Genomic DNA, 26,632 nt, shown 5'->3' with positions numbered 1-26,632 from the left:
TATTACCGCAGATTGAAGTAGTAGTGGGCATGCCACTGATGTGATCGGACGTCTTTTTAGTTTTGGGAAAACAATGTGACTATCGGGTTTTTTAATGTGGAAATTCAAAATATAGTCTGATGTAGAAAAATGTGAGAGAATAAAATATTCGTGAAAACAAAAAATACAGCGCATGCTTACTTGAAAGTTAATTATGTGAAATGGAACCATGAGAGCTCGTAATGTCAAAAATTTCAGCTTCAAGAATCAGCACCTAGACGTGAAGAACTGGAGCCAACTACGAGAAAAGAGGAGAAGTTTATTGTAAATCTTACTCCTCACAAAATTTTTTAAAAGAGTTAACCATAAAGACAGTGTCAACAACAAATAGTGTGGAGAGTGGATTACAGACTGCTTGACCTAGATTTTCGTCAAGTGAACGCTCTATGTTCGTGTATCATCCTCTTAAAAGACGAACCCAGAAATGTAGACAGAATGGTTGTAAAAGTTTTTGAAGGATCCCGTCACAGTACTGTACCGCCTCAAATTATCTTCCATACTGATAACAGGTTTGCAACATTCGTAGAAGATACGTCTCTGAAACCTTACTGACCTAACTACTTACTAAACTCGTAGTTCTACATACTTCAGAGACATATTGGTATTTGGATGTCTCTGTACTAATCCACAACGATCACTGAGCTTCACACAGTTTTGAACTCAACGGTGAAGAGAGCCTAGTGCCCAATGATCAAATCTTAATTCCAGTCATTCTCTTGTTCACCTCCTTCGCACAGATAGGTGCTTGTGAGATTCTGCTATAGTTGGTAATGGAGGCCCAAGATCTAAGTGGAGACCTTAGCTTACCGTCTTGGCCGACACTACCCTCCAAGATGCTCCAAAATGACAGCGGGCAGTTATGTTTTATTCTCTTCCGGCTATCTGAGAGGAATAGTTTGAGAAGTGCATTCAGATTATAAGACTTTCGATTTTTCCCACAAACTAGTTACACTAAAACTTTCTTTTCGACAGAATCTCCCTGCCGCCGTACACATTTTCCACAAAGTTGATGCAGTGATTCCATGATCGTAGTGAGCGGGTGTGCATCCACTGAGTTCACTGTCGCTTCAATTGAAGACTGACAAACAACATCCATGCATTATCCTTTGTCAAAGTCGATGAAGAGAAAGTCCCATTCATGCCGTCATCACGTGGCATCATTACCTACCGACATTCCACGCTTTAAGCATCACAAACAATCCTCACGCTCGTCCCTGCTGCTGGAATTGTGTGTGCCGTTCAGTGCTGCCATATATGTCAGTTATTCACAACGAGTGCACGCACATTTTATAACAAACAGCATGTTCCCATCTGTATGAAGTTGGAAACAAATCCCAGACTTAATAATTTGAACCGACTTTATATTTAGAGATGAGCAGCTGGTGTTTTAGAGCAGGGGTGTCCAAGCTTTTTTCTATTACCTGGGTCACATTGGAAGCAGACAAGTAGCTTTGGGCCGCGCAAAATATATCTAATACAAACAATAACCGCTGAGGGGAGGAAAAAAATTAACCAGTTGCAGAACAGCATCGCCTGCCGGGTGTTTAAAATCGAAAATATTAAGTTTGTCGTAACTGCACATAAACAGAATTTTATGGACTTTCTTTTACCGATCGTCTCACGATAATGGCGGAAATGTTGGAACAACTTCGCCGCGGTCTACGCCTGTTCAAGACACACTTTTTGGGCTTACGTCCCCTGTCGCTGTAACGTGACCATACGCGCAAATGGAAACCTGAAATGACAGCGGTTGGTATTTATAAATATGCGATATTCTAAAATGACATGTAAGACCGAAATTCGAAATCGTATCTGTGTCTCCGTGGGACGTGAGGACTCCGTTATCCTTGTTCCTCGCTTATTTGCCACTTGGGAAGTAAGACAGGAGAGAAACAACAAAGCAGAAACCGTCGATCAGTTTAGGACGTGAGCAAGAATATCACAACTGGAAGCGTAAATTAATCTGTCTTCACCCTATACGTTGCTTTGAACACTACAGTGCTTCAGTAAGCAAGGTGCTATTTGGGGTTATACTCCCTTTTCTGCCTTACTCGGAACTTGAAACTGTTTTACGTTGGAAGTATCTCCAGTTTACGTTCACCGCGAAACGTACAAGATGTTCTTTCAAGGTCAGTTTTAAAGCTGACCGCTATGGCCGAGCAGTTCTAGGCGCTTCAGTCCGGAACCGCGCTGCTGCTACGGTCGCATGTTCGAATCCTGTCTTGGGAATGGATGTGTGTCATGTCCTTAGGTAGTTAGGTTTAAGTAGTTCTAAGTCTATGCGACTGATGACCTCAGATGTTAAGTCCCATAGTGCTTAGTGCCATTTGAACTATTCAGTTTTAAATCAGGTCAAATATTTCACCACATTTCACCCATCAAATTCAATCTCGACAGATAATAACAATTTGCTCATCTTCATCATACATAATCAATTGGACGTTGTGTTAAATCTTCTGAAACTATCCACCTATTAACACACGTTATTGATGAAGAGAGAAATGGAATTCTCATTATATGGCAGTAATCATAACCCATCTGTGATGTATTTGAAATCATGATGTGATCAATTTTTATTCGATGACTATAAATGTATCGCTGGAAAATTGTCAAAATATCGATTAAGATGTTTGTTATTTTCCCCAATAACAATTAAAATGGTTCAAATGGCTCTGAGCATTATGGGACTTAACTTCTGAGGTCATCAGTCCCCTAGAACTTAGAACTACCTAAACCTAACTAACCTTACGACATCACACACATCCATGTCCGAGGCAGGATTTGAAACTGCGACCGGAGCGGTCTTGCGGTTCCAGACTGTAGCGCCTAGATCCGCTCGGTCATTCCGGCCAACAATAACACTTGAAGGTAATACGCTATTCCGGAATCCGGTAATGTCAGAAAATCAGTGTCATGTAATGTGGCTTGGAGCGATATTTTATGTATCTACATGCACATTAGTACTCTGCAAGTCATCTTACGGTGTGTGGTGGAGGGTACATTTTACCAAAATTTTTGCCCCCCGTTGCCTATTCCATTTGCAAATGGTGCGTGGATACAATGACTGCAGATGAGCATCCGTGTGAGCACTCGTAAGTAATTTTGGTGTGATGCATGTGGCAGGAAGCAGTATGTTTCCACAATCTTCTGAGAACATACATTCTCTGAAATGTAACAGTGAACGTGTCTTTGAAGTACACCACCTCTGTTATAACGTCTACCACTGGCATTTGATGCGCATCTCCGTAAGACCACCTCGCTTACATAACGAACCCGTGACAAAATGCGCAGCTCTTCTTTTTATCTTCTCGGGCTCCGTGAACAGATTCCGACTTTAGCCATCAGAGACTCCATCGACTAATTTTTTTTCCCCTCAAATTACATTCGACACGTCAAAGATAATTGTAATGTATTTTCACCTAAACGTACAGCAAAGTTATCAACTTTGTTTTTATATCAAATTGCACTATATTTTGCGCTATATTTTGCCTCCATGCCTCCAGAATAGCATATCTCGGTAAGAAAAATTCAGTTACATCTTTCATTGATCTAACAAGAAATTACGGAATAAATATGTACCGAACAGAAGAATTATGAACTCTTATTGCGACTGTTGAATTGCCGTCACTTGGATGTTTACTTCACCCTCCGGGCATACTTGCACTGCTGAGTTTAAACACAATGTCGTACACTTCCGTTAGATTTTGCAAAGGTTTAAATATGTTTCATTCCAAAGAAAATGTTACATAGGTGGAAAGTCATCCGGTCGGTACTAAGAGGGAACAGTTACACTATGTGATCAAAGTATCCGGACACTCCCAAAAACATTTTAGCTGCATTGTGCTGCCACCTACTACAAGTTACTCCATATCAGCGACCTCAGTAGTCATTAGACGTCGTGACAGAGCAGAATGGGGCGCTCCGCGGAACTCACATACTTCGAACATGGTCAAGTGATTGGGTTTCATTTATGTCATATGTCTGTACGAGAAAAGTCCACACTCCGAAACATACCTAGGTCCACTGTTTCCGATGTGAGGGTAAGGTGACAGCGTGAAGGGTCACGTACAGCACAAAAGTGTACAGGCCGACCTCGTCTGTTGACTGACAGACACCTGCGACAGTTGAAGAAGGTCGTAATGTGTAATAGGCAGACATCTATCCAGACTATCTCTCAGGAATTCCAAACTGCATCAGGATCCACTATACGTACTAATACAGTTAGGTGGAAGGTGAGGATATTTGGATTTCTTGGTCTAGCAGCTGCTCATAAGATAGACATCACGACGGTAAATGCCGAACGGCGCCTCACTTAGTGTAAGGAGCGTAAACAGTGGACAGTTGAATAGTGGAAAAACGTTGTGTGGAGTGACGAATCACAGTACACAATTTAGCGATCCGATGGCAGGGTGCGGGTATGGCGAATGCCCGGTGAACGTCATCTGCCAGCGTTTGTAGTGCCAACAGGAAAATTCGGAGGCGGTGGTGTTATGGTGTGGTCGTGTTTTTCATGGAGGGGTCTTGCACCCCTTGTTTTGCGTGGCACTACCACAGCACAGGGCTACATTGATGTTTTAAGCACCTTATTGCTTACGATTGTTGAAGAGCAATTCGGGGATAGAGATTGCACCTTTCAACACGATCGAGCACCTGTTCATAATGAACGGCCTGTGTCGGAGTGGTTACACAACAACAACATCACTGTAATGGACTGGGCTACACAGAGTCCTAACCTGAAGGCTATAGAACACCTTTGGGACGTTTTGGAACAACGTGCCAGACCTCAAAGACCGACATCGATATCTCTCCTCAGTGTAGCACTTAGTGAAGAATGGGCTGCCATTCCCCAGGAAATCTTCCATCACCTGTTTGAATGTATGTCTATGAGAGCGGAATCTGTCATCAAGGCTGAGGGTGGGCCAACACATTCCAGCGTTACCGTTGGAGGGCGCCGCGAACGTGTAAGTCATTTTCAGCCAGGTGTCCGGATACTTTTGATCACATAGTGTACCTTCCTTTCTACCTCCCATAATGTTTAATAAATGGTTAGTTACCCATTAGAATATCTGACTCTCGCATTGTATAGTTCTTTAGCCACAAAATCATTAAAATATTTGGAATAAAAATTAAATTACTTCTTCAGGTTGCTTTATAATATGTATGCCTCAGTTGTATCCCCGTAAATTATCATAAATGAAAATAGTAAATGAATTAAATCAAACCAATCATTGCAAAGGAAAGAATGAAGACGTTATTATAAGCCGTCACATTCCTGATGCTATTTTTTTTAGAAGTATGTTCAAAGGAACAACATTTTACGTCAGTACACCTTCGTACGCGCCTCGCGCCTCATCATCGATTAACTCACTCCTGTCAACTATCTGTAGGAATGGAGTTACCCAGTATAGTAAATCGGTCCCTCGTGCTCTCCACAGTCATTGAAATCTGCTTTTAGACTACATGACTTACATTATCTCGGTGGAAGAAATGTGACTATGTCAGGTGAGATGATCGTGCTGGATATCTCTGAACAGAGCAGCCTCTTCCCTGTCCCCCCCCCCCCCCCCCAACTTCCTGTTTCTAAATAAGCTTGTTACTGTGTCTCCCGCTACTAATGGATTATGGGCAGGACATCGATCATGTTGGTATCACATCATTTCACGAGTTATCAGAAGCACATTTTCTAAGAATGATGTTAATTTATTTATGAGTGAATAACTCTACTTTTTCCCTCTCAACATACTAACCGAAAAAATAGGAGGTGATCATGGGCTGTCCGATTAGCCAAAAACACACATTCACACTCCACTGCTGTCGGTTGAACACCTAACGAAGCCTGTTCGGGTTTTCCATTGACAAGCAGTGATCTCAGCTTAATATTACCGTGATCTGGGCTCGTGGCCTCATCAACAAATAGCACTTTCTCCGCAAAATTATTGTCTTGCAGAAGTCCCCACTGATAACATTGAAAACGATGTCGAAAATCACTACCATGTAGCTCTCGTAGTGGAAAAAAATTGAAAGACGTAATATATATATGTTGTTGTGGTATTCAGTCCTGAGACTGGTTTGATGCAGCTCTCAATGCTACTCTATCCTGTATAGAGTAGCGTGGAGAGCTGAATCATGTGTGTGTGTGTGTGTGTGTGTGTGTGTGTGTGTGTGTGTGCAAAACGCCTCCTTGGCTGATACCAGACTCTCTTTGCGTTTGACGGTAACTAGTACGCGCGTTTGTTGCAGCAGAAGCAGGAACCACCACGTCTACACCTTCTTTGGCAGCAGTATAAGGACATTTGCCATGCAGGAGATACCCATAAGAAATGTAGACACAAAGGATTATATAAACTATCGTAGTTTTCAAGCGCAGGACAGAAAGACGAACAGGCAGTGGTGCTACACTATTGGACATGGCCTTCATGGTATAAAAGAAAATAACCAATTCATATATAAACTATCGCATTTTTCAAGCGCAAGACAGAAAGACGAACAGCCAGTGGTGCTACACTATTGGACATGGCCTTCATGGTATACAAGAAAATAACCAATTCAGAGAAGTCAACCCTATAAGCAAGAGGCACCCACAGTGCGCATGCAAGTACTTTATCATGACCGATGTAGACTCATCTACGAATGGGGATATGGAGATAACAAAAAAGACCCCTAAGCAAAAGGGTAATTCTGGATAACATGGCGTGTGAATATTGAATCAGACAACAAGCTAACTCGAATCAAAACCAAGTTAACACCGAAGAAAATCCGTTAAAAAACAACAAGCGTAGAGAAATTTGACGCCATAAAGATCGTAGAATCCAATATAAAGCAGGATTTGAAAAGGTAAAAGCAAACAGATGGAAACAATTAGATTGAAAGATCGAGCAAAAAGCAAAATAACTGATACCATGGAGGAAACATGCATGGCAGGACCCAGAATGTGAAAATGCAACAGAGAGACGCAAACAAGCCTTCCCTTAATATAACAGCAAAACATTCCTGGAAACTCTAATTCGTTTTAATGACACCAGAAAAAAGGCAGTAAAACACACTAGACAAACCAAGATAAGGTATATCACGGAGCAACTGGGCACTACAGAGGAATATTTCAGCAACCACAACACGAGAAGATAGCACGGGAATTTTCGAGGCATAAAGATATTGTAGTGCTTATATTACACTACTGGCCATTAAAATTGCTACACCACGAAGCAATGCAGATGATAAGTGGGTATTCATTGGACAAATATATTATACTAGAACTGACATGTGATTGCATTTTCACGCAATTTGCGTGCATAGATCCTGAGAAATCAGTACCCAGAACAACCACCTCTGACCGTAATAACGGCCTTGATACGCCTGGGCATTGCGTCAAACAGAGCTTGGATGGCGTAAACAGGTACAGCTGCCCATGCAGCTTCAACACGATACCACAGTACATCAAGAGTAGTGACTGGCGTATTGCGACGAGCCAGTTGCTCAGCCACCATTGACCAGACGTTTTCAGTTGGTGAGAGATCTGGGCAATGTGCTGGCCCGCACACGACCTGCAACATGCGGTCGTGCGTTATCCTGCTGAAATGTAGTGTTTCGCAGGCATCGAATGAAGGGTAGAGCCACGGGTCGTAACACAACTGAGATGTAATGTCCACTGTTAAAAGTGCCGTTATAGCGAACAAGAGGTGACCGAGACGTGTAACCAATGGCACACCATACCATCTCGCCGGGTGATACGCCAGTATGACGATGACAAATACACGCTACCAATGTGCGTTCACCGCAATGTCGCCAAACACGGATGCTACCATCATGATGCTGTAAACGGAACCTGGATTCATCCGAAAAAATGACGTTTTGCCATTCGTGCACCCAGGTTCTTCGTTGAGTACACCATCGCAGGCGCTCGTGTCTATGATGCAGCGTCAAGGGTAACCGCAGACATGTTCTCCGAGCTGATAATCCACGCTGCTGCAAACGTCGTCGAACTGTTCGTGCAGATGGTTGTTGTCTTGCAAACGTCCCCATCTGTTGACTCAGGGATCGAAACGTGGCTGCACGATCCGTTACAGCCATGCGGATACGATGCCTGTCATCTCGACTGCTAGTGTTACGAGGCCGTTCGGATCCAGCACGGCGCTTCGTATTACCCTCCTGAACCCACCGATTCCATATTCTGCTAACAGTCATTGGATATCGACCTACGCGGGCAGCAATGTCGCCATACGATAAACCGCAATCGCGATAGGCTAGAATCCGACTGTTATGGTACGCATTTATGCTCCTTACAGGACGCATCAGAACAACGTTTCACCAGGCAACGCCGGTCAACTGCTGTTTGTGTATGAGAAATCGGATGGAAACTTTCCTCATGTCAGCACGTTGTAGGTGTCGCCGCCGGCGCCAACCTTGTGTGAATGCTCTGAAAAGCTAATCATTTGCATATCACAGTATCTTGTTCCTGTTGCTTAAATTTCGCGTCTGTAGCACGTCATCTTCGTGGTGTATCAATTTTAATGGCCAGTAGCGTATTTCGAATTACGATGCATGCATGAATGTCCGAAGAAACATGGCATCGTAATTTGGAGTAACAAAGGCACTGCATATTGCATTTATCGGCCATCGCCGAACAAGACATTTTCAAGCCAAATGTCTCCTTTGTACAGGAATATACATAATGGTCTCACGAGTACAGGTTGTAGACACATGGTTAACGACAAGTGGAGGTTTGAGTCTGGCAGGGAGTCGTCATCGGATAGCGAAATTGTAAAGCGACCGCTCAGGATATCCGCTTTCGAGGCCAGGTCAGGAACATATTTTCAGCGTCGTCATTCCCTTTTTCAGCTGACGGTTGTTCATATTTGCAATTACGAATACATTTCGGTATTGAGCATGAAACGTCAGTGGCTACGCATGTCAAATTTGAGTTTCTGAAAACACGGTGGGAAACTAGTGTTAACTAATCACGAGAACTGTCAGAAACTGGTGAGTTATTTCTGTGAGCTCCTTAAATGCGCTGAACCTGAAACAGGTTTCCCAACATAGGACTGGACCTCCACTCACCGAGAATCGCTACCACCAACATACGAAAACGTCCACAAACACATACTTAAATTAAAAACTAACCGGACTTTCGGTGAAGATGGCATCATTTCAGAACTACTAAAGAATCTTCGACCACAATCTTCACAGAAACTTACACAGATAATTACAAACATCCGACAAACTGAAAAACTGGAAATATGCAGTTATCTACCCATTGCGCAAGAATGCAACAGAGGAATCTCGCCGCTACAAGTCACCTACAAAATTTTGTCAGTGTGCTTACTTCACAGATCACAAGAACAGTTAGAGCACAAAATTTGTGAATAACAGGCAGGTTTCCGGCCTCGTCACTCATACACACAGCAAGTCTTTAACCTGTAAACAGTTCTAAAATACAAGGCTACTGTCAGGAACAGTCCAATGATTTGAACTTTCATGGATTTACAGAAAGCATACCATTCTGTCGACTGACAATCCTTGTTCATAATGTTTGAAGAACAGGGTGAAATCTCTGACCCCTTCATGATCAAAACTGCAGTACGCGAACACGACGGATTTTCCCACTATTGCTCAACCTAGTCCTGGGAAAAGTGACGAGGGGCAGGGAAAGAGAACTGGAAGTCCAAGGACACTGGAAACCAACACAACCAGGACGATCCCAGGGCGAGATAGAATTCTCAAACGTAGCTTTCACAGACGACCTGGCGGCACTCCCGAATAACGAAGCAACAGAAACCAAACAGAAATGCTAGAAGAATGCTCAGAAAATTTTCAAATCCCTTTCCAGATGTCTGAATACTTCTGCTCACAGTTAAATGCACAAAAAGTAGACACAAAATACGGCAGGAGAAACAGAGTTGTACATTTCAAATATCAAGGTGAAATCCTTCAACCTACTAATCGAGAAGAGATAGACTCAAATGTAAAGAAACGAAGAGAGTTTATGGAAGAACACAATTCATATATAATAAGAAACCCATGTCCATTTACACAAAGATCAGACACTATATTACAGTAAACAAGCCTGAAATACTATATGCGCGTGAGACACTAACATTCCATAAGAAAAATGACATGAAAAGCTTACTGAGGCAAGAATGCAAAATCATGAGGAAAATTCTGAACCCAAAGCTGACACAGGAGGGATAGAGTTTGTAGTCTAGGGAAACCACAGAGAAAATGTCAAACATAATGACAAATGTCATAGAGAGAAAGTCTTACGGGCACCTCAGCAGGCTGTCACCAAAAATATTCACCTGCAGTATTCTGACAAACATACAATGGGTCAAGTCAACAATGCTAAGGATCACACAAGTCGGACTTGACCTAGGCAAAGCAGTTACTGATCCAATAGAAACTGAAGATGGCAACTTATGAAGTGGGACATTAGGTCAAAGTATGAAGAGACAAAGAAACCACGGAGTAAGTGGATGGAGGATAGAAAGGGACTCCATGGAGAAAGAACGAGAGAATCGTGGAAGGTCAGGAAGAGTTCTCAAATGAGGCAGAATGCTTTGTGTGATCCTATAGGGTATCGACGAAAGTACACTCCTGGAAATGGAAAAAAGAACACATTGACACCGGTGTGTCAGACCCACCATACTTGCTCCGGACACTGCGAGAGGGCTGTACAAGCAATGATCACACGCACGGCACAGCGGACACACCAGGAACCGCGGTGTTGGCCATCGAATGGCGCTAGCTCCGCAGCATTTGTGCACCGCCGCCGTCAGTGTCAGCCAGTTTGCCGTGGCATACGGAGCTCCATCGTAGTCTTTAACACTGGTAGCATGCCGCGACAGCGTGGACGTGAACCGTATGTGCAGTTGATGGACTTTGAGCGAGGGCGTATAGTGGGCATGCGGGAGGCCGGGTGGACGTACCGCCGAATTGCTCAACACGTGGGGCGTGAGGTCTCCACAGTACATCGATGTTGTCGCCAGTGGTCGGCGGAAGGTGCACGTGCCCGTCGACCTGGGACCGGACCGCAGCGACGCACGGATGCACGCCAAGACCGTAGGATCCTACGCAGTGCCGTAGGGGACCGCACCGCCACTTCCCAGCAAATTAGGGACACTGTTGCTCCTGGGGTATCGGCGAGGACCATTCGCAACCGTCTCCATGAAGCTGGGCTACGGTCCCGCACACCGTTAGGCCGTCTTCCGCTCACGCCCCAACATCGTGCAGCCCGCCTCCAGTGGTGTCGCGACAGGCGTGAATGGAGGGACGAATGGAGACGTGTCGTCTTCAGCGATGAGAGTCGCTTCTGCCTTGGTGCCAATGATGGTCGTATGCGTGTTTGGCGCCGTGCAGGTGAGCGCCACGATCAGGACTGCATACGACCGAGGCACACAGGGCCAACACCCGGCATCATGGTGTGGGGAGCGATCTCCTACACTGGCCGTGCACCACTGGTGATCGTCGAGGGGACACTGAATAGTGCACGGTACATCCAAACCATCATCGAACCCATCGTTCTACTATTCCTAGACCGGCAAGGGAACTTGCTGTTCTAACAGGACAATGCACGTCCGCATGTATCCCGTGCCACCCAACGTGCTCTAGAAGGTGTAAGTCAACTACCCTGGCCAGCAAGATCTCCGGATCTGTCCCCCATTGAGCATGTTTGGGACTGGATGAAGCGTCGTCTCACGCGGTCTGCACGTCCAGCACGAACGCTGGTCCAACTGAGGCGCCAGGTGGAAATGGCATGGCAAGCCGTTCCACAGGACTACATCCAGCATCTCTACGATCGTCTCCATGGGAGAATAGCAGCCTGCATTGCTGCGAAAGGTGGATATACACTGTACTAGTGCCGACATTGTGCATGCTCTGTTGCCTGTGTCTATGTGCCTGTGGTTCTGTCAGTGTGATCATGTGATGTATCTGACCCCAGGAATGTGTCAATAAAGTTTCCCCTTCCTGGGACAATGAATTCACGGTGTTCTTATTTCAATTTCCAGGAGTGTAATTATAATACGTGAAAGGTCAAAAATAAATTGAAGTGAAATCTTTAGGAGCGTCTGCTGTAACACTGGCCGGGGAGAGCCAAGTTCGCTTCATGTTACATACTGACACTACGATACTGAAGCTGTTAAGGAGACCTGAAGAAAATTTAGTATTTCGCATACTTTTTACTTATTTTGCTAACATCAAATAACATACCACCTTGCGTCATTCCTAATGAATGCCACCGGATGTTAACGGTGGTCTGTTGGTTAAACCCTCCTACTTGAAGACATCTTGGGAATTTTGTATGACTATGAGGCTACTTTAAAATTTACATGCACACTACTTCCGTCTCTTTACTATTTTCATCTCAGAAGTCCGGGTTTAGCCATTGAGATTACGTTTCCTACAGTTTACCGTCATCGCTTAAGCGGAGGCCTTGCCAGTTCCCTGTTTCTGCATGCAAAGACTGTAAACCACCTCTAATTATTTCATTAAGAATTGGTAACCCTAATCTTTATTCATAAATTACTGGCGGAATACTGAGTTTAATCTCACTGGTGACAGAATTCTGAAAACCAATGTACGGGTACCTGTTTGTAGACCTTTTATTAGGTCAGCACCTGACGATCTGACCAAATTCCGTTAGTATGGCTAGTGAGCTCTCGATTAGGTATCTGAAAAAGAACTGACGAGTTGCCAAGGTACTTGAATACCGGAGGGCATTAATGTATAGAGCTTCACCGTTCCACCGTATGACATGCACCGTTTCATGGATTTACTGTGATTTCCTTAACCCGAGAAAAATAGCTATCGCGAGATCATATTCGTAGAATCAGTACAGCTCGTCAACCATGGATCTGTTTCTGTTTCTTTGTTCTGTTAGAACGATGGCTGAGCTTTCTATACCACTTATGAGCTCACTTGATAACAGAATGGCTAATCATCGTCCAGGGAACACATAAATATGGTAAAATCTCTGACAGAATTGATGCACTTGTTGTTCAAATGGTTCAAATGGCTCTGAGCACTATGGGACTTAACTTCTGAGGTCATCAGTCCCCTAGAACGTAGAACGACTTAAACCTAACTAACCTAAGGACATCACACACGTCCATGCCCGAGGCAGGATTCGAACCTGCGACCGTAGCGGTCGCGCGGTTCCAGACTGTAGCGCCTAGAAACGCTCGTCCAATCCGGCCGGCAATGCACTCGTGGGTCCCTATATCGTGCACCACTGGAATAAACTCATTTCTTCTCATTGTGACTGTTTGCTGATGATACTGTGGTGGTTTGGGATTATATTGTCGTTGAGAGAATGTAGGAAAATACAAGATGATTAAGACAAATTTTCTAGTTGGTGTGGAAGAGGAGGAGATTAGTGTTTAACGTCCCGTCGACAACGAGGTCATTAGAGACGGAGCGCAAGCTCGGGTGAGGGATGGGGAATGAAATCGGCCGTGCCCTTTTAAAGGAACCATCCCGGCATTTCTCTGAAGCGATTTAGGGAAATAACGGAAAACCTAAATCAGGATGTCCGGAGACGGGATTGAACCGTCGTCCTCCCGAATGCGAGTCCAGTGTGCTAACCACTGCGCCACCTCGCTCGGTTCTAGTTGGTGTGATGAATGGCAGCTTCACTAAATGAGGAAAGGAAGGTAATGCATAATAGTAGGATAAACATACCGTAAAATTCGAATATAGCATTGTTAGCATGCTGTTGAGACAATCGCGTCGATTAAATATCAGGCGTAACGTTGCAGAGCGATAAGAAATGGAACGAGCAGACAAGGACGGAAGACATTTTGACAAAGTACTTAATCACGAAGATCAGGTATAACTGGGAAAAGACAATTGGATGTTACATTTTTAAAGAAAGGTGCTGTCACAAAAGTGAGTAGTTATCGAGAGATCTCGCTGCTGGAGATAGGATATGAAGTGTGCACCACTCTAATACTAAGTCGACTAAAACCATTGCTCTAAAGGATTGTAGGCAGTGTATTAGTGTGGATTTACCCCTGGACTTTCAACCACCCAACCATATCTTCATACTGAGACAAATGGTGGAGAAGATTTATGAGTCTGCTAAAGGCCTTCACCATACGTTCATTGATTTCCTGCAGGCATATGACGGCATTGATCGCACCACGCTCTGGAATATAATGTAGATGTTCAGCATTCCAGAGAAGTACATTAAGCTGATTGCAGCCCGTTAAAACTGATCAAGTTGCCAAGTACGCTTTCCAAATCAACTGTCGGCACCTTTCACAGTTAAGAATGGGTTGAGACAGGGCGATTCTCTCATCTGTTCAACATAGCGTTGGAAAAGGTGTGACGTGCGTTTGGCAGTAACAGGATGATGAAGATGGCTGGAAGTGATACGATCGTTGGGTCTGGAGATGATATGGTGATTGGCGGCGAATCTCTGAATTAGGTGACAAAAGATACTTCTTGATCTATGCTAGAAGCGAGCAACTGGTTAACGACGAGGGAAAGAAAAGAATATGGTAGTCTCACGTCGACAATGGGATATGGACGCCATCAGCATAGACCGTCCAAATTTTTATAATTGAAAAATTCATGCACCTGGGTTCCATACTGTCGAATAAAAGTGAGATATAGAAGGAAATTCGACAAAAAATAATAAGCGCGAATCGGGTTCGCATCCCACGAAAGCAAGATACAGCTATACATGTCCCTTCTCTGACAGGTTGTGCTGTATGGTTGTGAGACATTGACAAGTACATAGACAGTGGAAAAGCGCATTCGTACATCTGAGCTGAAGATATTAAGGAAAATTTATGGCCTTGTACACAATGCAGAAACTGCAAGATGGGAAAGAAGGTACAATGAAGATCTGTATCGGTAGTTTAAGAAAGCTGATATTGGGAGAGTGATTGCAAGAAGAAGGGTACAGTGGGGAGGACACGTTGTACCAGCAGAGGGCACTCTCCCTAACGGAGTGTTTCTATAACAGCCATCTGGCAGACGTTCAAGAGGTCTTCCGCTAACGAGATGGAGAGGCAGCGTCTTAGTGACCCTGGAAGAAGCGTATCCAGCAGCCAGCACTGGAGATGCCCGAGACAGAAGTAAATGGGCAAATATTTGTAATAAATTTCTGTGATGTTACAACTAATTTGTCATGACTTGTGGAATTGATGTGTTAGTCATTACATTATAAATGTTGATCGTGTTAGGACAGCAACCAGCCACAAATTTACTTTGGGTTCCTTTATTCAAAGGAAACCGTTACCGGTTTCGAATCGTTGCGATTCATCATCAGACGGTTTACACGCTTTCTTTCTACATTTGGTGTGTTTTTTACAGATTAATTGTAGAAAGAAAGCGTGTAAACCGTCTGATGATGAATCGCAACGATTCGAAACCGGTAACGGTTTCCTTTGAATAAAGGAACTCAAAGTAAATTTGTGGCTGGTTGCTGTCCTAACACGATCAACATTTGTTTTCAAAACTGCCACGGTCTCCAATATGTCATCATATGACAAAATTGCATTACATTATATTCTCTGTATGTATTGTAAAAAATGGTTCAAATGGCTCTGAGCACTATGGGACTCAACTGCTGTGGTCATAAGTCCCCTATAACTTAGAACTACTTAAACCTAACTAACCTAAGGACAGCACACAACACCCAGCCATCACGAGGCAGAGAAAATCGCTGACCCCGCCGGGAATCGAACCCGGGAACCCGGGCGTGGGAAGCGAGAACGCTACCGCACGACCACGAGATGCGGGCTGTATGTATTGTATTTGTATGTTTTTGTCTTCTGCCACGGGCCTAAATGGCCTCTGTATCTGCAATGAATTACGACAATTCTCTGCTTATTTTTCTGTTTCATGCCTATAGACAGTAAGTTGGTAGCATTTCGTCTCTGTGCAGGCTACGTCGTGTTAACAGACAGTAAAATTGTGCAGTTCGGCTTAACGGTGGGGCGAGGTGTCTCTCGAATCCTGTCACCGAATTTCACCTAGTCAGATGTGGGACACTGACTAAAATTCATATGCAGGCTGACTGTCACACCGATTCTCATCGTTAATCAAATGGGTAATTTCGATCTGGGGGGCAGTGCATTCTTCTGAATCCCGAAAGAAGTGTGCTATCGAATGTGAATATCTGGATGGGTCGTGACATTCGTTTTCCTAAAAATAAGGAAACTGAGATATTAGGCAGCATGCACTTCTGACAAAATTTCACCTGTAAGTTTTCTGTGATATTGTCTGTTAAGAAACCGAATATGTATACAGAACAACATACCTGATAAGATTGTTAATATTCTAACACAATAAATGATCTTACGTATGTTGCCTGAAATAGCGCCACACACGCAACGAGGACACTGAGGATGAACTGGGTCATTGCAATGGGATTCATTACACGTTGCAGGTCTTTGACGAATCTGTAATAGAAAAAAGTATTGTTTGGTAAAAACACACATATTTCAATGTATAAATTGCTCTAAGGAAACCGTTCCTTGCGCAAGAAATATGTTCTAGGGGAAGAGACCTTCTGAGATTTCAACTAAGTCTTCCAATGATGAAGTTTATGATTTTAAATTTCACAATGTGAAGAAGCGTAGTGATATCACAGTAGACAGCGAGCTAAGGAATTCGTGTGAAACCTTGTCATCCTGATTTAAGGTGCACATTATTTTGCCTAAATAGTTCAAGGTTAGTTTCAGGACTGTTCATCGGAAAGTATGCTGCTTCTTTTGCTCTCATTTAGATGTCTTTCGCTTCTCACATGGGGGAGAGTAAAGTGACTGTATGTCTCTGGAGGTAGAATACTAATCTGCCTTACTGCTACTGCAGGATCATCCCCTTTGAAAGGTGTTTCTCAGTGAGTTTGTTCAGGATATCAGGTGAACTTGGTGATCACATTGCCTGCAGATTGTATCACATCAACGGTACTAAGGCTAGCGAATTGAGTTCCATTGTTAGTTGGCATGATTAAAATTGTGTTGACTGTGTCTGTTTACATGATATGTAGGTAATACAAGTACCAACTATCCAACGTATTTTGTTTCTATTTGTGACATCACGTGAGCAGACAATTGCGCTACCCTTGATATCACATGGCATGCCTCCTTTAACTGTGACTTTATTCACAAAACAATACACCATACGTTGTTTCTTGAAAATGAAACACTTAGTAATATCCTAGTACTTTACCAGCCATTAATACGAAACAGCTAGTCACCAAGTGGCCCCAAAGATGTCTGCATGGCCATGTTGAAAAGTATTTGGAAGATCAGATTTTTGTGCTCTATGTTCAAAGGTGTTGATCAAAAATGTAACATCGATTCTTTCCCCATCTAAACTAAATAAGCTTTGTAGCTTTGTCGGCAGCGCTCTCTCTCTCTCACACACACACACTCACTCACACACTCAGTCTCTCTCTCTCTCTCTCTCTCTCTCTCTCTCTCTCTCTCTCTCTCTCTCTCACACACACACACACACACAAGCGCTAAACCACAATGATTATGTTATGAACTTAAAGGTTAAGCAGCACCTGGGTATGTCCATAGCTTCATTTCTGTACCACACTTGGTGTAAGACGCAGCTGAAAAATGAAATATTTCCGCGTCCAAACTTTTCTGTGAAACACATGATTCTTGTGAGCTGCCACAATGTTATTTTCGTCAAAACTGGCACCTCCAACATAGATGTGAACTCTCTAAGCACATACTTTCCTGCTATTTTTGTGTTAATTGCACCAGTCATGGAAATAATAGTGCAGTATATTAGCAACCATTTAAGTGAATGCCAGTGTGATGTCATAGTACTCGTCATCTTGGATTGTGACAGCATGTGGTCTTGGTCAATGACATGTCTGAGATGTCATGATGATGTCACAGTAATGGTGGTCATTGCTTTAACATCATGGGTAGGGTGCTGACTGTGCGTGTGACATCAGGACTCTAAGAATTTAGTCTCGTGGAAGAAGTCGCATCTTGCCAAACGAAGTATAAACTTCCTTAGTCTGACATATATATCTTAGTGCAACCATGGCGATGTGTGGGAGCAATTTTCCCATCACATAGCTAAACATGTGGTAATTTATTACAATTTTTGCTGTAACAGGAAACATTTGTTACAGTTTTGTGTGACACTGCTGTTATGGAGAGTAATCTATTACAAATTTTCTGTAACATTTCGAAGTATGTGATAATTTTTTACAATTTTTGCTATAACATACCGACAAATGGAGTAAGATGTTTCAAGTTTTGCTTTAACATAGTGATGTATGTCTAGCATATATAATTCTGTTGTAGATGAGATGGGAAGAGAGAGTGAAAAGAATTTCCTGAAGTATGGGGAACATCAACTGCATCAAGTTTTGAATGTTGTAAAAATGTAATGGCCATAGCATGCTCAAAGTTACCCAAATAACTCTGATGTATAAAACTTCTGGAAAATGTCCAGATCAAAGAGAGATTGTCACATTCTTTATGCTGAGTGAAGAATGTGCAAGTGAAATATTTAAATTGAGGATCCACTGTGTGTCACATCAATTGTGGTACAGAGGTCGGCCATTCACAAGTGCTGTTTTACCTATAAATTCATGTAATAAGCATTTCCAGTGTATGGCGCTGCACGGGGGGCACCTTTTCGTTTTAATGGCCACAAGCAACGCTAAAATGAAGTGTAGCTTCTTGGAATGTGAATGGCATATTCTGCCTAGAGTACTGTTTAATTCATATGTTTAAGGTTCACGTTTGGGCAAGTGTGAGTTTCTCAAGCAATAGCTACGTTTGTGGTATGGCAATGCATATGCATTTAATGTTAGGTCACATTTTCCTTCTGTCAACCGTATTTACATACACTAATGTGCCAAAATGTACAATTATTTCTTAACAGCGTCTTGGTTCACCTTTTGAAATCATTACAGCAGCGGTTCTGGGTGTCATTGGTTCGGAAAGCTCTAGGTAGCTTTCTTGAGGTGTGTGGCACCAGTTTTCAACTCATAGGTGAAGAAATTCCGTTAAATTGTGGGCCGGTGGTTTATCGGTCTGCAGGTGGTACCTGATAGCATCCCAGATGTATTTCATCAGGTTCTCATGAGGTGAATTGTGTTGTCAAGTCATCAACATGTGTTCCGCACTATACACATTAAATTAGTGTAGCACGATTGTGACTCTGAGACACGGAGAGTTATTCTCGAGGAAGATGGCATCAATGTCGAGGAAGATATCGACCGTGGAGTCAGTGGGCAGACAGTATTGTTTATGTAGTCCAAAGCTGTCATGGTCTCTGCTATTGCTGCCACAGTTCCGATGAAGGCTTAGGGAAATGCACTCTGTCCCCAACTGCCTGTGTATGTGGCGAGGCTTACATTGTTAACAGTTGTTCGGTTGGATGAGGGCGTCCCCGGACACAGCGATCAACTTGGTGTAAGAAGAAACGCCATGCATCTGACTAGGTGACACGTTTTTACGTGCCAGGTCACAAGCATATTCCTTTTGTCAAGTCGCTTACGTCAGTGGATATCCTCTTTTATGGCCCATGTCATTCCTGAAATGATTCCTCATCGTTTGTGCTCCACCTACAGGGTGTTTCAAAAATGACCGGTATATTTGAAACGGCAATAAAAACTAAACGAGCAGCGATAGAAATACACCGTTTGTTGCAATATGCTTGGGACAACAGTACATTTTCAGGCGGACAAACTTTCGAAATTACAGTAGTTACAATTTTCAACAACAGATGGCGCTGCAAGTGATTTGAAAGATATAGAAGACAACGCAGTCTGTGGGTGCGCCATTCTGTACGTCGTCTTTCTGCTGTAAGCGTGTGCTGTTCACAACGTGCAAGTGTGCTGTGGACAACATGGTTTATTCCTTAGAACAGAAGATTTTTCTGGTGTTGGAATTCCACCGCCTAGAACACAGTGTTGTTGCAACAAGACGAAGTTTTCGACAGAGGTTTAATGTAACCAAAGGACCGAAAAGCGATACAATAAAGGATCTGTTTGAAAAATTTCAACGGACTGGGAACGTGACGGATGAACGTGCTGGAAAGGTAGGGCGACCGCGTACGGCAACCACAGAGGGCAACGCGCAGCTAGTGCAACAGGTGATCCAACAGCGGCCTCGGGTTTCCGTTCGCCGTGTTGCAGCTGCGGTCCAAATGAATCCAACGTCCACGTATCGTCTCACGCGCCAGAGTTTACACCTCTATCCATACAAAATTCAAACGCGGCAACCCCTGAGCGCCGCTACCATTGCTGCACGAGACACATTCGCTAACGATATAGTGCACAGGATTGATGATGGCGATATGCATGTAGGCAGCATTTGGTTTACTGACGAAGCTTATTTTTACCTGGACGGCTTCGTCAATAAACAGAACTGGCGCATATGGGGAACCGAAAAGCCCCATGTTGCAGTCCCATCGTCCCTGCATCCTCAAAAAGTACTGGTCTGGGCCGCCATTTCTTCCAAAGGAATCATTGGCCCATTTTTCAGATCCGAAACGATTACTGCATCACGCTATCTGGACATTCTTCGTGAATTTGTGGCGGTACAAACTGCCTTAGACGACACTGCGAACACCTCGTGGTTTATGCAAGATGGTGCCCGGCCACATCGCACGGCCGACATCTTTAATTTCCTGAATGAATATTTCGATGATCGTGTGATTGCTTTGGGCTATCCGAAACATACAGGAGGCGGCGTGGATTGGCCTCCCTATTCGCCAGACATGAACCCCTGTGACTTCTTCCTGTGGGGACACTTGAAAGACCAGGTGTACCGCCAGAATCCAGAAACAATTGAACAGCTGAAGCAGTACATCTCATTTGCATGTGAAGCCATTCCGCCAGACACGTTGTCAAAGGTTTCGGGTAATTTCATTCAGAGACTACGCCATATTATTGCTACGCATGGTGGATATGTGGAAAATATCGTACTGTAGAGGTTCCCAGACCGCACCGCCATCTGTTGTTGACAATTGTAACTACTGTAATTTCGAAAGTTTGTCTGCCTGAAAATGTACTGTTGTCCCAAGCATATTGCAACAAACGGTGTATTTCTATCGCTGCTCGTTTAGTTTTTATTACCGTTTCAAATATACCGGTCATTTTTGAAACACCCTGTATATACTTCCCTTACTGTGGAATGGGAGACTGGAATGGGCTTGTACGGGTAGGAGGAGAAGAAATGTTTACGGGAAAATATGGAGTTGGTAGTAGAAATGAGAGAGGAGAAAGCCTAATTGCGTTCTGTAATAAACTTCAGCTACTAATAGCGAATAATTTGTTCAAGAATCACAAGAGGAGGAACTATACTTGAAAGGTCAGGGAGGTGCGGAAATATTCCAGTCAGCTAAAACATGGTCAGGCAGGGATTTCGAAATCATGTATTGGACTGATAGATGCAGGAGCAGGATTAGATACAGTCCCAGATCACAATTAGGTAATGATGAAGTGAAAGCCGAGTTTAAGAGACTACTCAGGAATAATCAGTGCCCAAAGAAGTGGTATACGGAAATACTAAGGAACAACGGGAGGCACCTGAAGCAATAGTCACTGTGACAATGAATATCGCAGTACGCAGTTCAGTTGAAGAGGAATGGGTAACTCTAAAAACGGCAATGATAGAATATGGACAGCCAAATGTAGGTGCAAGGAAAGTAATTTGTGAAGAAACAATGGGTAACAGAATAAACACTCCAGTTAATGGAACGAAAGAAGGAAGTACAAAAATTACCAAGGTAATACTGCAATACGTTATACAGGTCACTTAGGAATGAAATAAATAGTGCAGATCTCTATTTAGTAGGGATTAAGTGTGGCCTGAAGTATAAATACAGAAGTACCAAGGAACAACGAGATACACATGAAATTCTCTAAGAGTATAGATACAGAAATAAGGAATAGCTCAGGAGGCATTACAGTTGAAGAGGAATGGTGATCTCTAAGAAAGTGAATTTGGAAGAAAAACATAGGTACAAAGAAGCTAACTTCAAAGAAACCTTGGGTAACAGAAGAACTACTTCAGTTGATCGATGAAAGAAGGAAGTACAAGAATGTTCAGATAAATTAAGGAATACAGAAATACAGTGCGCCGACGAATGAAATAATTAGGCAGTGCAGGGAAGCTAAGGCGAAATTGCTGCATAACGAAAATGAATAAATCGAAAAATACATGATTCAGCATATTGAAGATTCAAAAAAATCTTCTGTTAAATTAAAAGCATGGCTGATAATATTAAGAGTGCAACGTGAATTCCAGTGTTAAGTGCAGAGGAGAGAGCACATAGGTGGAGAGAATACATTGATGGCCTCTATTTGGGTGGTGACGGGGGGTAGAGAGGGGGCTTGTCTAGCGGTAGAAGAATAAACAGGAGTCGATACGGAAGAGATAGGGGATGCAGGACTATAGCCTGAATTGAAAAGCACTTTAAGCCAGTCAAGATCAAATAGGTCACAAGGGATGGATAACACAATATAGGTATTTCTAAAATCATCGGAGAAAGTGGCAACAAAACGACTATTCACGTTGGTGTGTAAAATGTATGGACTGGCGGTATGCAATCAGACATTCGGCAAAACATTCCAGGAAAACAATGCCGACGATTATAAAAGCCGACAAGTTCGACAATTTCCACACAATCAGCTATACTGCTCATGCATCCAACATATTGACGAGAATAATATGCACAAGAATGGAAAAGAAAGATGAGGATATGTTACATGATCAGTTTGGCTTCAGGAAAGATAAAGACACCAGAGAAGAGGAATCCATGGCTACCCGCATCAAAGCTGTCAGAAGACTGACAGTAAATCGAAGGAAACCGGAAATAATGAGAAGTAGCAGGAACGAGAGGAGCGAGAAACTTAATATCAAGATTGGTAATCACGAAGTGGATGAATGTAATGAATTCTGGTACCTAGGCAGAAAAATAACCTCTGACTGACGAATCAAGTGACATAGAAAGCATACTAGCGCTGAAAAAAAAGTATTCGTGGAGAAGAGAAGTCCAACAAACATAGGTCTTAATTCGAGAAAGAAATTTCTGAGAATGTACGTTTGGAGCACAGCGATGTATGGTAGTGAAACGTGGGCTGTGGGAAAACGGGAACTGGAGAGATTCGAAGCAAGTGAAATGCAAGGCTACAGAAGAATGTTGACAATTGGTTGGTTTTGTAAGTTAAGAAATGAGTAGGTTCTCCACAGAATAATCGAGGAAAACGAATACATGGAAAACACTGGATGGAAGAGCAAAAATACGTTAACAGGCCAGGTAATGATTTTCATTGTATTAGAGGGTGCTGTAGAGGTTACACACTGTAGACGAAGAGTGAGAGTTGGATTTCAAGCAGAAAACAATTGAGCGCCAAACTTGCAAATTGTTACTCTGAGATGAAAATTTTAAGAGAGGAGATGAATCCTTGCCTAGCTGCATCAAAGCTGTCAGACGACTACAAAAGAAAGAAAGGTACTCTGTGTCAGTTAATGCTTTAGTACTACAGTAAATACGGTAAAGAGTCTATAGTTTGTAATCTTCTCATTTCGATCGTGATAACTATCTTTAGTATTTTTAAGAGTTTTAGGTACTTTAATGGGAAAACTAAATAGTGTTGCAACGGCTGTTAGTTGCTGTTCCTGTGTTGCTATGATATATCGCGGATGAAAATCACTGTATCGACACCATATAGCGCAGAGGTAATATGTTGGCGTGTAATTAGATGTACACTTCCTTCCTTTTCACATTTAAATTTAGAAATTAACTCAATACAATGTATGGACAAATAACATCGTCTTTAATAAATACATCGATACTATCTTCTCTATGTTACTGAAATGAGAACCATTAGCATTTAACTTATCATTACCGGCGAGGTCTGACCTAATTATTTTAAAGTAGGTTTTCTGCCGTTCAGCTCTAGTACTTCAGATAAAACACGGAAAACCTATGACTTTAAGCCACGGGCTTGATTTGAATTTTTTCTGAATACTATTTTTTGATATTACCTTTATCCTTAGTGGCCTAGATGCTTTCAGTACCAGTATTTATTGCGCTGCATTGCATCAGCTTTCTCGTAAGCATGTATAGAAACACAGGTGTTATGGCTACCTTAAGTTACGAGAACTAAGGCCTGCAAAGTGTAACGAACTGAGGTCTCCCCCAGTAAAGCGTTTTCACACAAGGGTATCGGGATGGAGGCACACCGACCGTGGAATGCGCGATAGATAATGACTCTCCGGTAAAGCCTCAAAACCTGCGGTACCTATGTTCCCAAAACAAAGCAGCAATTCGGATGATCAGACACACTGTTACGTACATAAATAATAATCGACCACCCGTTTTCAAAGTTTATGAATGATGCAAATGACATGAACATCAATGAAAAGGATTTTAGGATTTTGTAGGAACTACGCATTTGGCTGAACACAATGATCACACTAACATACCTAAGAAGAAGAAGAGGGGGAAAAAAGGAAGCTGCAGCTATTTTCGATTAGGACTGAAGTGACGAAGTATCGAGCTTTCATTCAGGTTATGGAAGAAATCCCAGATACATGGCGTCCTACTGCTGAACACAGGCACTGCAGTATCGTATTTACCCACCGACCCCGGCAAGCGACATTTAATTATAATGTCTCCCCTATACAGCAATATACATATTGCATGTACGAGTGCAGGTTGTAAACACATGATTGAAGACGTATGGAAATTCGATTTGGGCGTGAAGCGTTCATGGATTGTCTAATGGTAACGCGACCGCTCGCGATAAGCGGCAAATCCGAGATCGAATCTCGGTCCGGCTCAAACTTTCATTCGTCATTCTACTACACAGCCGACTGTTGTCCATTTTCCCAACTTCCACAAATCAAAGTCGCCAAAGCTTTCAGGAGAAGTATTAGAGTATCGTAGCACTTGTCATAACCATTACTAGCTGCCCTTTAAAGAAGAATTACCAGCTGCAGTTATGTAAATCCTTTCGAAGACTACAACGAGTAGTAAACTTAGTAGCAATAGCGTAAGTAAAGCTGAAAAATATTTGAATTTCTCTGTTCAAGTCCCACATGCCGTAAAGTTTGTCTACATTCTGGAGTACAGTAAAGAACACAAGGAACACAATTCTTTGGTAACCATTATCATCAGAATACAGATCACCACCTTCAGAATGACGTCTCCTAGAACTCACTGAAGTTTTGTGCTCGCCACTGGAAGAACCACAATGCGGGGTCGGGGAAAGGGGCGGCGAAGGACAATTATGGAGGATGATTGGGAAAAATAGATACGCAGAGATTGAAAAATTAGGACAATATGTGAGAAGATGAAGGAGAACGTTTTAACAATACAATGAATGACAGATTTAGAAAACAAATAATCCAATCGGACGTTGTGGAGACTTAAAAAAAGTTATTCATCATTTCTCGTGCTTCTCAGTGTAAGTTGCCCTCATTTCGTCTCTTAAATTTCCGTACAATAATATATTACGTACCGAAGAATTTGCTGATGGTTTTCAATACAGAGGCACAAATCTTTGTACAGCCTGTCCTGATACACAGCAGGTGGACCCTCCAAACGCTGTTTGACTCCCAGTTCCGTGTCGGCCTGTTCCATTCTCAGGGCTGCTACACGGATAGTGAGGACCTTCAGCTGCGCGGCCACCAAAATCATTATAGTTACTAGAAGACAGTCCATGCCGAAGCTCACGTTGGCCAGGTAGTTTGCTGAGCAACACTGCACGATGTACGACAGCGCGTAGTAGCTATTGTTGCCGGCCCAGTAGTGCTGGACGAGCGGAAGGCGACGTTCGCCTGGGTGCGCGATCAACGGCATTGGGAACCACACGACTGCCTGCAGAAAGAGGAACAGGAACATGGCCAGCGAAATGTGGGCAGCACGTCTGCGCGAATTCTGGAGGATGTTTGCCAGGTTGGTGTCCCTGGTGCAGGCCTCACTCTGTGCCCACACCAGCGCGGTCAGACGCTGCGCCATGGCGTAATACTGTGGCCTGTACCACACAAACAGTATGCCCTTGACGAGTCCGCTGCAGGTCGTGAACGAGTTGGCCAAGACCAACGTCGTTTCTTCAAGATCAGCTCCGCTGTAGCCGATGGCCAGAGCGCCTTCCATGCAGTTCCAAACGCCCAGCGTCAATACGAGGGCGCTGTAGAAGTTATACAGCGGTGAATCACACAGTGGCCACATCCCGAACAGGCACAGTTGACGGATGTTCAGCTTGAGGACGGAATGGCCACTAGTTGACCAGGAGAAGGCCATCTCCAGGTACCTACACCCTTTACCGCTGATTTGACCACTGGCGTTGCCGGATGTCAGGGAGACACTATACCAGTACTCTCTCTGCAATCTGGCAGATTCCCTCCGATCTGGCCGACAAAGAATGTTGCACAAGCGATAATTCCTGCTACTATCATGAGCCAATCGGTTACTGCGTAATCTATATATAAAAAACGGCGAAATTTGAGAGGTCGAGATACATACTCAATTAACAGTCAAGTGCTATTGCATTTTGCAGTCGCCTTTCTTAGTAGATTCTCATATATTAATTCACTCGCAAGTCAGCAATACAAGATAGATTAGAGTAACTTGTCAATCGAAATTAATAATC

General features: G+C 43.2%; 1 protein-coding gene across 1 annotated transcript in view; it reads right to left on the bottom strand.

Moving 5' to 3' along the window:
• LOC124545823 overlaps positions 1 to 26,283 on the bottom strand; it is a 60,956-nt gene extending 34,673 nt beyond the window's left edge. Inside the window, exon 1 of the mRNA XM_047124776.1 lies at positions 25,495 to 26,283. Coding sequence (XP_046980732.1) covers positions 25,495 to 26,283 — 789 coding nt within the window. The remainder of the gene's footprint in view (positions 1 to 25,494) is intronic.
• Positions 26,284 to 26,632: the final 349 nt, after the last annotated feature.

The sequence above is a fragment of the Schistocerca americana genome, chromosome 8 (assembly GCF_021461395.2).
Source record: "Schistocerca americana isolate TAMUIC-IGC-003095 chromosome 8, iqSchAmer2.1, whole genome shotgun sequence".
NCBI classification, from domain to species: domain Eukaryota; kingdom Metazoa; phylum Arthropoda; class Insecta; order Orthoptera; family Acrididae; genus Schistocerca; species Schistocerca americana.
This window is presented reverse-complemented; position numbering and strand designations above follow the sequence as displayed.